The following is a 12,832-nucleotide window of genomic DNA, read 5'->3' as shown; positions in this document are numbered from 1 at the left end:
GTGCAACAAAGACATCGTGTCAAACACACTGTATTTAAGTATTATATCTTTCGTTGAAGATATATGGCAATTGGCTGAGAAATACCAGTGGTGCGTAAAATAATGCATATAAGCCTATTATTAATATTATTATTAATAACTGCAGAACTAGGCATACGTGCTAATCATAAGGCTTTTAAAAACGTGAAGACTCTATAGTTTAAAACTTGCATTCATGGTTTTGTATACTTTTTTATATAACTGAAATGCAATTTACCACAAAAGCGTGAGGCGATTTTCATAATTTTGACAATCATGGCTTTAATCTTTGAAACTTTCGTTTCTTCACCATGAAGTAAACATCAGCACGTGTTCTCGTTACTATAAATAGTAACGTGATATTGCGAGATATACGGGCACCTGGCAGGTTGTTTAGGATACCAGTATGGCGACTGAAGACGACTCTGACATTCCAGGTGGGATTATCTTACCTTGTATAGCCCAATTCACCCATTCAACAAAATTCGTTCTTATTTTTATTGTCCTTGCTAATATTTTGAAGCAGCACTTAACTGCACGTCTTTATTCAAGATGCAGGGCTATTTGAATTTGAAATCATGATGTTAATTTTATTTTTACCGGCCCTCGGTTGTGCCACTTTGATCGTCTTGTCAAATCCAAAACCAAGATTTAATGGTTTTTGTAAGTTCAGAAGAGATCATCATTATACAAAGTCTGAATGACAACTGGTTATTATAAGAAATACAACTTTACTTTTCCCATTAAGGGCATATACTTTCTTAGGACTAAGAGAGATAGTATTCTAGCTAGATGCTTAATTTTAATCATAGAAGTAGAGAAAATCTTACCTCTATAAAATAGTAATTTTCATTATCTGTATACCTCTTCTCTGCTGGGATTATAGTTTGGAAATGACAATAGATAGACAACATGACACACATTAGGAACTACAGGAACTGTTACTGCCTACTCAGTATTATATTTTAAATGTTTCTGCAATGTTGCCTTTAAGAAACTTTTGGACTGTTATTGCGTTGAATGCTTGTTGCTTTTATCTTCACAATCCCATTTCATTCTTGCTATAAGCAACTACCTTGTCTTTCTTTTCATTATTTCCTTCCATATGGAGGGTACTGCTATGGAATGACCCATTTTCCAATTATAATTTGTAACATGTTTTTCTCATATTTTTGTTATATAGAAACTGGAGGCGTATTCACATTTGGCAAGAGCAAATTTGCAGACAATGTACCTAGCAAGTTCTGGATAAGGAATGACAAAGTTGTTGTGGTTGCATGTGGTGATGAACACACAGCACTTGTTGCAGGTTAGTAGCTGGATATCTACAAGGATGCCAACATTATGAGGTTTTTAACATTTTTTACATAATATTTACTGTGTGAATATCATAATAAATGGTAAATCTAAATTAACTTTTGAGAACTGTAATATAATGCTACATGTATCAACCAATAATTTGTACAAATAGAACTAAATTTATGTCAAAACCTTTCACCTTTTTCTGATGGTCCCCAACAAAAGTTGAAACTGTTTTCATTTTGTTAATTTCAATAAATAAAACAGTTTTGAACTATTTTAAATCACCAAATGAAATTACACTTAAATACAAAATTATAGCCTAAAATTGCTTCTTGGAACTTTGAGGAGTGTTGATAACAGTGGAATGCATCAAATATGGATGTCTGCTGCATTGTATAATGTTATGCTTTGAAAAGCAATACCTTAGATATAATGTGATATTGGACAAAAATGATTTACACTAGTTACAGGAAACAATAGATGTATGGTATTGATGTTTTTTTTTTCGTACTGAATATGGAATTTCAATTTTAGCTATTTCAGTGGCCAGTTCCATTTCTAAAAAAAGAAAAATGAAAGAAAAGGATGCGTCTATACTGTCTGTAAATTCACTGAAAATCATCTACAATAATTTCATCAAATGCCCATTGTATTACTTTGAGTTTTTATTTGATTTCAGAAAGTGGACGCATATTTACATTTGGTTCCAATGACTGGGGTCAGCTGGGACTGGGCAATACAAAATCAGCTACAAAGCCAAGCTGTATAAAATGTAGGTTTTTTATTTTATATTATTATTATTTATTGATTTATTAGAATTTCATGTTTTAGAAATCAACATGAAAACTATGAACTGCTTTTTTCTTTGATATGTAATAGATGTATAAATAATAACATATAGTAAATTTCATTTGAAATTTTATAACAATTTTAAAAGTGCTTCCCCTCTTTGATGGGGAATGCTTCAGTCTGATTTGGATGGGCCTAACATGTTTGGCTTTAACTGTTAAGCTTGTTACAAGTTCCTTAAGGATATCAGGCTTTTCACTGAAATTTTTGGTCTATACTGACTAGATTGTGGTTAATGTTTATGTATATATCATTTTGTTTACTAGCATATGGCTTTGTTCTTTCTTGGCAAATGTTTATTTACCAGTCAAGTACACCTTCTGCATCTATACTGGTAATATCTAGATGCAGATATTTCAATTTGAAAGTTGAAGCTCATAGTATAACAAAAATGCATTTAAAATGTCTCTTTGAGATTATCCAATGGTTTTGTATTGAGATTATCAAACATGTAATGTTGCATGAAAGCTCTTTTTAAGTGTCTGCTTATCTTGTGTTAAATTTTGAAATCAGTGAAATTGTGGCCTTTAATGTTTATATACAAATCAGATATTTTATTTTAAAAATATTTTTGTGCAGTATATTACATCTCAACTCCATTCTTTCAGCTCTTAAAGGAGAAAAGGTGAAGTCTGTGGTATGTGGGAGATCTCACACTATAGTTGCTACAGGTAATAAACAGAAGTACTTCTAGCTCTGATTAATTATTGTACAATTAAGTGACGAATATTTATAATGTGTGTTCTGATAAAGCTTTGAGAAGGTTGGGATCTAAACGACATCACCAAAGGACCAAATACTTGACTGATAGTTGATTAGTTTGAAATGAACAATATAGTGTCCTGGCAATTATTGCAACTATATCTTTAAACATATCCTAATGGCAGACAAAGATGTTTTTTAAACTAAAAGAACATGTTTTTACATGTGAAAAGAACAACCAAAGATAGTTTTTCTCAGAGCAAAACAACAAAATATTTGAAACATCAAAAGTGATATGATATTAATATATATTTTTAATAAAAGGAAATTGATGGCAATATTGCTAAGAATTACAGCAGTAGACACACAGCCCGGTAAGACCAGATGACTCTTCTTTTAAAAACAAAGTAACTTGAGAGTTGAAAAATAAGAAGAAGAAGGCCTCTAAATCACATAATTAGATAAAAGATGTTTTCAGTAGTTCTGCAGGGAGAACTTAAGCTGCATTGGGGGAATCTGTTTGAGGCTGCAACACAATAGTCTGTTGACTGCAGGATCAAAGTTATCATGGTGATCTAGATTCAAAGCAGTTTTAGTCTGTGTCTCAGGGATTACATCCAATTGATCAGTCTAATGGTTGAGCTAATGAGGTGTGTGTGTGTGTGTTATATCTGTGTACCTCAGTGGACAAGTCACCTCTCAGGTCATCAGTCATAAACAAAATAATATTGTAAATAATTTTGCCTTACCACTCAGAAATCAAATCTCCTGATATGTTTTATGTTGAATGATAAATTTATTATACTAGTAAGTGTTTATTTGAATATTTGACATTTTAACAACTTTTTTCATACCTTTGTTTTCAATTAGATCTACATAAATAATTTAATATATTCAATTTGTAGATATTTTTCATTGATCACAAAAGACTAATTAAATTTTCCACTTTCAGAGGAGAATAAATTATATGCTTTTGGTGCTAACAGTGAAGGGCAATTAGGTATAGAAGGTCTCCAGGGAAGCTTAAACCCTACACCAATTGATGCATTTCCTGACCATCAAATCAAAATGATGTCCGCAGGGACTGACCACACTGCTGTTCTTACTGGTATGTTGTGTCCTTCATTAATCTGGGTTTTTAATGTTTAAAACATGCAATAAAAATAATATATTACATTTTTGGAGATGCATGTCATTTCACACAGAGTTTTCTTACAAGTACATAGTTACAGAATATATGTCATTTGTAAATACATACTTTTTTAATTTCAAAACTGAATGAAAATTATACAAGTTATATGCCAACCTGGACTTGCACCTGCCTTAGTGACAAATATTTTTTATTTTCTATCTAAATTTTATTAGATGAATACTAAGTTCATACCTGTGTATTCAGTGTTTGAATACATTTATCATTTTAAGAAAATGGTGAGGTGTATGTGTGGGGAGGAGGAAGTGAAGGCCAGCTAGGTCTAGGGGACTTGGATGAGTGTGCAAAGCCAGTCAAAATACCCTTTAACAAGAATGTCAGCTGTGTAGCTTGTGGATACTATCACACAGCACTGGTAACAAGTAAGTTTTTTAGTACACAAAATTACATATTTCCCCATTTACTATTATTTATTAAGCTTTCATTTTAATACCTGGGTTAGCCATATATACTTTTCACTTTAATTACATTAAGTCTTGCATCACTTTTTAAAGAACAAAAGGAAAGCAGCTACACACAATTGGGAACATAACTTTGCTACTGGTAAAAGAGAGGTTTGGCAGCCTTGTTTGACCAAATCTCGAACAATTGATATTCTTTATTGCCTTCTTTCTTGTTGTGATTGGGACTATGAAAGTTTGTGGTACACTGGGTTGGAGAAGACATAAATTCTGTGATAACTGACAGCACTGTATGCTTAGGCTTACCTCTATTAGGTCCCTTCTTGTTTCTTTGGGGAAAAAATGCAAGAAATTATTGATATGGTTTCACATTTCCTAATATTCTCACATATTTGCGTAGAAAACCTTTGTATTGGAGTCAAAATTTAATGTTCATTGGCTTGACATTCAGTTGCATTAAGTTTGAAAGGTCTGAAATATTACATTGCTAACATTTTGTCATCACATCTCATTTAATTTTCATATTCATAAGAATAATTTGCAAAGCACCTCAGAACTTGTTACAGACATTTATAGAATACGAAGTTCAGATAAAGGCCTTTTAGATTATCCTTAATTTAAGAGCCTAAGGGACTCGCATCTATACTAGCTTACACTAAGGATCTCCTCACTGCAAGGACTGAAACTCAGGGTGTAAAGACTAAATATTTATGGGTAATCTTTCAGGTGATGGAAAACTTTATACATTTGGAGAAAGTGATCGTGGCCAGCTTGGTCTTGGTGAAGATGTTGAAGAACATGATACTCCGCAGTTGGTGACAGGAATAGATGAGAGGGTTGTCTGGGTAGACTGTGGAGGAGCACATACTGTAGCTGTCACTGGTAATTAGTCTTTGATATTGCACAAGCTGCCAATGTTGTGCTTTTTGTATTAATTCTTGATAATTTTCATTTTCACTTTAATGGGAAAGATAAAAAGTTTTTTTATTGTAATCCCCCAACAAAGGTAAGTAATTATTTGCTTAGTCAGTCTTCAAAATGTTTACATCTGAACTGTTGATTGTTGTGTAAAAAATAACATGAAATGAAAGCCAATTGATAACAACAAATGAGTACAGAAGCTAAAATTACTTTGAAAGCAACAAAAATATTTTTCTCTATGTTGTATATTGAGCAGATCTACAAGTGTGGCTAGGATATGACCACCTGATATGAGCTCTATTTCAAGAAACTAAGTTTTTGACATTAGTTACATCATATTTACTTCACAGTTTATTGCTTTGCTTCTTTCAGGATCTGGCAAAGTATATAGTTTTGGGGAGGGTAGCAATGGCCAGTTAGGCCATGGAACCACAATACTGCAATGTTCTGAACCAAAGTTGGTCACAAAATTAAAAAATGTCAAAATAAAAACTGTATCCTGTGGAGAAAATCACACAGCAATGATATCAGGTATGAAATGTTGACATAAAAAACAAACACTTCATATTTTCCTTGATCATAGTTAAAAATTAAATTAAGATTATTTAATTCTGTTGCTGGCATTTGATTAATGCTAACTTGAATGTAATAATATCATTTTACACATCAATTGTTTGTGGTAATACAAAGAACCTGAAAAGAAGCATTCTGCATTTCGTATTTCCATTTTGTTGTGTGCTTTCTTGCTGAATTTAGAGGGCATGCATTGTGTGTTATTGTGTGTGCATGCCCGTGTGCATATGTTGTCAGTCAATGATATCAGAGATTGAATTTACAATATACAAACAACTTGATACCAGCTCCTGAAATGCAATACATATTTGGTTCAATTTCAGAGAAGGGAAGCATGTTTACATTTGGTGATGGCAGACATGGGAAGCTAGCTCTAGGAGAAGAAAATTTTTCAAATGCTTTTCAGCCTTCAAAAGTTACTCGTTTTGCAAAGTTTATAGTTGATCAGGTAAGGGGTTTCATTCTCATTATCAATCCAAATGTCCAAAGATAATTGAGGATAAAGGTAAATGTTACATATATCATGACAGATGAATTTATAAAGTAAGCTTTGACATTCATGTAGTTAATAACATTTCACATGTGTCTTTTGCTCTATGTTTGTAGGTGTCATGTGGAGGCTGTCATATGTTGGTAATAGCACACAAACGTATGGAGAATGGTGATATTAGTGATTCAGGAGATGAGATAGAAGAACCACTGAAAAAGTCACAAAACAACACCCTTCATACCAAAGATGATTTAGACTTGAATTCTAGTATATCTGCAAGGGACAGACGGCGGCTAAAAGATGTTAGTGGCTAAAGTGGACAAATCTCTTTTTACAGTTATTTTAGACAATTGAAATAAGTGTTTCTATAGTAAAAGATGCTTTTAACTTAATGAAAGTCCACATTTGTGAAGTTTGTAATCTGGGCAAAATAGTTGAGAAAATAATTTGAAATATCAGATAAGATTGGCTATAGGCAGTAAAGAGTATCTTAACCAACTTGGTAACCACCTTGGTTTGATTGGCATAAAGAAAAATAAGGTGTTTCTAAAGTGATTACATTAGATACGTTCATATATGGTATTCACTTTGCAAAGATACATTAGATACGTTCATATATGGTATTCACTTTGCAAAGATACAGTCTGACATTTATTACATTTCTATATCCTAGGGTCCACTTCCTAGTTTAAATAGGACACTACCCACGCTGTCAACATCGAGAGCTCTTCCACCACTAAACTCTACTCTCCCTACTAGAGTCCAAGATTCTCTAGTCAAAGGAAAACTACCAAGCATTCCTAAAGAAGATGTGAAATCCTCAGGTAAATGCATCACAATTTTCATATACATTGTAACAAGAGAAGCAGTGTTGTGAAAAAATAATAAGTATATGTTTTATAAAGATATACGGATCTTCATATAAAGAACAAATGAAGATTCAGAAATTAAAATAATTTGGTATCAAACAAAAAATGTTGATTATTTGTTTTATACCCATTTATCTCAACCTCAACTAAATAGCTGAATGAAATGGTGATCTTCTTTCCATCAATGCAAAAGTCTGTCTGAACTTGTAGCAGTGCATGATTTATCTAGGTTTAAATTGACGGTTGTAGTTTCAAACAGTTTTAAGAATGGAAATTAAACCAAATACTGGACACTATAAAGTATACATGGTTTGAGCTCAGATATTTCATCCATATCCTAATGTCCATCAGGGCCTAGTCCCATGCCCACTTTAATTGGAACTGGAAGGGGGATCGCTTTTGTAGAGGGGTATAAAAGGATAGAAACACCATCACTGAACAAACGTGGTGGAATGCAATACCAATTTCAGTGGATATGGGCCTGGGCCCTGGTGGCTATTCCCTGATGTTTGTTGCATAAAATCAGTGACCATAAGCTCAGTTCCTGACTCAGAGGAAGTCTATGGGATACAGTCGAAACATCTGAGCTCATATCATCTATATCTTAGTGTCCAGCATGTGATTTAAGTTCCATTATTTTGTTGGTGCATGATTTAGATTCATTTTTTTCCATTGGTCCACTATGCTTTGCCAGGAATCTCTATTTATTATTTTGATTTATGTCTTGGTAATTTTGGTAGTGCCTAAGGGTAAAGGAAGAAAGTCTATTGGTGATGAAAATGAAGAGGATGATGATGAAGAAGAAGATTCAGAAGTTTCTGTCACCCCAGAAGGAGAGAGTGATGAGGATACTGAGGATGAAAATGAAGAATTCAATAAAGTAAAAATTAATGTTTGAAAGTTAATGTCAGTGTTATACTATTATATACCCAACAAGATCTAGTCTGCATTTTTACCATTATATCTTCATTGTTCATTTGCTCATGATCAAATAGTTTAAGAACTCTTTAGTTTAGTTGAGAAGTTTTTATGGAATATTTATGTCTTTGCAGACCATAAAAGACAGAAAGGATATGAAAGCAAAGTCAGCAGATCTCAAAGCAAGAGCAGAGCAGAAAAAAAAGTTGGAAGAACAACATAAGAAGGTTTGAATTTTCAATTATTTCTGACGAATGCATGTTGACGCACTATGACCATATGTCTTTTTAGAATTTAATTTTCACAAATATTTTTCTCGTTCTCTTTGTTCAGAAAGGAAAATCTAAAGTTGAGAAGAAGGAAGAAGAGGAGGAGGAGGAGGATGAAGAAGATGAAGAAGAAGAAAAACACACAAAGAGCAAAGAAGAGAAGGAGAAGAAAAAAGATGTAGGTTGCTTTTAAATTTCACATTTTGAAGAATTGAAAAATATAGCATCATATTATAGTAATTATATTGAAAAATGTCATGATTTTGTACAGTTGTGATTTTCTTTTGTTTTGTGGCATCATGATTGAGTGGGATATGTATTTTTTTATTAAACAGACAAAAGGAAAGAAGAAAAAAGATGAAGAAGTTGAAGATGAGGAAGAAGATGAGGAGGAAGATGAGGAGGAAGAAGATGAAGAAGATGAGGAGGAGGACATAAAAAAGAAAAAGGTTGGTCCTAATCAGTATTAGAACTAAGTTTTGACAATATTTTCTCTACAGAGGAGATCATTTTGTACTTGACAGTTTACTTCAAACTATCCATTATGCATACATAATATTTTGGGTTATTATGTTTGAAATGTGCAGACAACCCTGAGCAAAGAATATGTTAATTAATTAATTAATTCATTGAAGTTGGTTTTATGTATATGCTTTTCCGTTGACATATAACATTACACAGAAGTAATTGGTGGTTTATGGACATGATTACATTTTTTCTTTAATTTTAGGATAAAGATAAAAAGGGAGACAAAAAGAAGGAAAATGAAGCAAAAGGGAAAGATAAGAAAGGTAATAGGTTGCTAATGATTGACCAACTTGTTTGCACTGATTGCAAAAAAAATGGGATCAGCATGGTATACACATAATGTGTATATGAAGGTACCATGTACACATAATGAATATGGAAGTGATGGGATCTGTGGAAGATATTAACTTTTTTACAGCTTGTCATGACTGCACATTGCCTAACTACAGATCTCACAAAGACTATTATTAACTCTCACCTTTTTTGTTACTTTCTGTATCTTATTTAATTTACTATATATTCAATGAAAGAGGAACTAAGAGACCTTGTGCCCTCTGCTAAGTAAAACAACAGAATCAGTATAATAACTGCTGTTGTTGTATTTATAAATGCACAAGAGCAAATAGTTTTAAATGCCACACTTAAAGTACACAACAAATCTGCACCCGACTTTCAAAGAATTATACAAGTGTTCAGGTAGTTCATAGATAAGAATATTAAGTAGCAATTATGCTGGATGTCACTGGTAATGGTCTTTATAATTTTATTTTTGTTTAATATGGATACCTGTAACATTTCTCATATATATCACTTTAGACTTGTAATTTTTGATCATGTTTATGAAATACAGTGGGCGTATACAGGATATTAATGCCTGGCTTTGCTGGTGGTGTATCTTGTTATTGATACACACAATAATGACTTCAATAAGTGATAATACTTATGTATATAAAATTTCTCCATTTGAGGACATCTTGTTGCATAAAGGCCAATATAAACTTAATGATGTCATTGCTGCCTTCGTTTCTTTCAGAGAAGGAAAAGAAGAAAGAGAGCAAGTTTTCATTCTTTGGAAAAAAGAAGGTGCTTGATGATGAAGATGAAGAGGATGAAGATGATGAAGAGGATGATGAAGATGAGCAGGAAGACAAAAAGAAAACCAAAGCAAAAGATAAAAAAAGTAAAGCAAAGGACAAATCCAGCAAAGAAAAAGACAAAAAAGGAAAAGGCAAAGATAAAGATGAAGAAGATGAGGAAGATGATGAGGAGGAAGAAAAAAGTAAAAATAAGAAAAAAGATAAAAAGAAAAAAGATAATAAGAAAGGTAAAGATGAAGAAGAAGAAGAAGAGGAGGAGGAGGAGGATGAAGAAGAGGACAAGAGTAAAAGTAGGATTTCAAAATTATAAAGATTTCCTCATTGAGAAGTTTGTTGGGTCTCTGATTTGCAGAAAATAATTTCATCCAGAAGGCTGATGGCACTGATAATAATAATAATAATAATAATAATAATAATAATAATAATAATAATAATAATAATAAACAAACTGTTACAGTAAAGTGCTTTATTGAGAATTGTTTATTTCTAGCTTTTAGATGTATTTTTGATATTTCAAATTTAAAGGGAATGTTTGTCTTATGAATTTTTCAGGTAAGAAAAAGAATGACAAAGACAAAAAGAAGAGCAAAAAAGATGAAGAAGAGGAAGAAGATGAAGAAGAGGAGGAAGATGATGTGAGTTTTGTTGTAGTTAACTTTGAATAATTTATAAATATTAAGTCATTCCAGTGGTTTGATATTCAGATTTGGAACAATCTTCTATTTAACATCAAATTTGAAAAGGAAATCTTAATTGCAGGATGAAACAGAAAACAAAGACAAAAAGAATGAAGTCAAAAAAGAAGAGGAGAAAAAAGAAGAACCTCCCAAAAAGGTGGGTGTAACAGAAATAACAGTAATAAACATCCATAAGTTTTGAAGATTCAAAATCTTTTTATTTTACATTTTATCTCTTCATCAAAATTGTTGTTATTGATGACCCAGACATAAAAAAGAATCAATAGGAGATATTTTAACATTTCACTCTATGTTGCCTTCCAGTCCCGGACCTGCAATATATTGTAATAGAGACGGAATGAGGATAAAGACATCTCAGGACTGTATCAAGTCCAGCTGGCCATTGGTCAGCACAAAATGTTTTTGATGAAAACAACTCAAATGTGATAGTGTTAACAGGTTTCTAAAGAGTGCACTGGTGTTGATCCCAGATAATATTAATAATGATTATTATTATAATAAGCTAAAATAGTTGGATTGTAAAATAATATAAATTGTTAAATTCACTAGAGAAGATAAATAAAATTGTTACTGAAAAGTGCTAAGATGAAATAAAACATTTTTTATTTCAAGGATATTTAAAGACTAAAAGTTAGTTTTGAAACATACTTAGTGCCAATGGTATGAACGTCTTTGAAGATCTGTTAATTCTCTATTTTTTGTTGTATATTTTTGAGTTCACAGAGTATATGGCATTTTCTTATTTGCCTCAGGCAACAGTTGGTGTAGTTTATGATATTTGGACACTGACAGATACAAATCCCAGTTGGAATGACATGTTGTATAGCTTAACACATGGGCTTCTGCTAGCATGAAGAGCCCAAGGTAGCCAGGCCGAATGCACTATTTGTTATAAGCTAGGTTTGCCACAGGCTTAGGCCAGGAGTGCTCTTATACTGGGTTTAATTTCAGCAATTTTCATTTGTAGTCAGTCACAAACTGTGATCTTATCCACTATTGTACTCATATTCATATCACATAGTGACAGTACATTGTGTTGGATTGATGGATCCTAATGTGCATGTTATATGACACTGAAATAGTTTATATAATACACTGAAAAATACTTGTCATCATGTATATTGATAAAAGTGGTTCTCAGTGAATGTGTCAGGGTCACTTCTGTCCATTTCTTTCTTTACGGTTTCTAAAACATCTTGGAATTAGAGTATTGCCTATTGAATTCTTTTTCATCATTTTTGGTTAACACTGGGCTGCATGTAACCTGAAATGGACTCTACTTATGTGCCATATTTTATGAGGTAAGCGAAAAACAAATTGTTGCATTTCTCAGTCTAAGCTTTATTTTCAACGTTTAATTACATGTAGAACTTCCCATTTTGATAAAGTTGTTAGATTGTTGTAAGCTATTATTAATAACTGCATCAAGTTGCTCTTAAATAGGCAGGGACATGGAGCGGCATAGAAATCTATAGTATATTAGCAGTTAATTTGGAATCTTTAGTTTTTATGGGTTAGCCAAACACTTATTTTGAACAAGCATACCGTCCACTAATACCCGTCACTAAATTTTCTTTTTAAAGACATTTTATATAACATTAAAGAAAAAGCATTTAAAATGAATTTAGATACACTAACATTTGTTTTTAAAATATTATCTTGTAAATCAATGAAAAAGATGTCATTTGTCTCATTTATCAGCACATCCCTGCACAATGCATGTACAGACCACAATATATGTGTACAATACAATGTACATTTTTTGTAAAGACTTGTACAAATTCTACCTATTTTTGACATATTTATAAAATTCAAGATGTAATAAATTTTTTCATATTTTGTTTTTGTTTTGTATATTTTATTTATCAAATGCCATTTGACACAGTTGTAAGCTTTATCAGTTGCAAGAAATAAAGATGCCTTTTCCAAATACTCATTATTTTATATCATTGGCATTCAAAACCAAGTACATCTCTCATAGCGATGA

The 12,832-nt window shown here is 32.2% G+C and overlaps 1 protein-coding gene across 2 annotated transcripts; it reads left to right on the top strand.

Annotated features, from left to right (window-relative positions):
* The first annotated feature begins 325 nt into the window (after window positions 1-325).
* Window positions 326-12,684, top strand: LOC106167036 (X-linked retinitis pigmentosa GTPase regulator). 2 transcript variants are annotated; one of them, XM_086999934.1, is made up of 20 exons: window positions 326-455; window positions 1,202-1,327; window positions 2,000-2,092; window positions 2,778-2,840; window positions 3,824-3,979; window positions 4,294-4,443; window positions 5,209-5,364; window positions 5,776-5,934; window positions 6,300-6,424; window positions 6,583-6,768; window positions 7,140-7,290; window positions 8,076-8,215; window positions 8,388-8,480; window positions 8,587-8,700; window positions 8,858-8,971; window positions 9,253-9,313; window positions 10,084-10,437; window positions 10,700-10,782; window positions 10,907-10,981; window positions 11,149-12,684. In XM_086999934.1, the coding sequence occupies exons 1-20, from the start codon at window positions 425-427 to the stop codon at window positions 11,170-11,172; spliced, it is 2,454 nt and encodes an 817-aa protein (XP_086856060.1). In that variant the 5' UTR covers window positions 326-424; the 3' UTR covers window positions 11,173-12,684. The 2 variants fall into 2 exon arrangements, with proteins under 2 accessions (XP_086856060.1, XP_086856061.1); XM_086999935.1 differs by lacking the exon at window positions 5,776-5,934.
* The last annotated feature ends 148 nt before the right edge of the window (window positions 12,685-12,832 follow it).

Source organism: Lingula anatina, chromosome 1 (assembly GCF_051362555.1).
Source record: "Lingula anatina isolate TDL-2025a chromosome 1, LinAna3.0, whole genome shotgun sequence".
Lineage (NCBI taxonomy): Eukaryota > Metazoa > Brachiopoda > Lingulata > Lingulida > Lingulidae > Lingula > Lingula anatina.
Note: the sequence above shows the minus strand (reverse complement) of the source record. Positions and strands in the feature narration are given on the sequence as shown.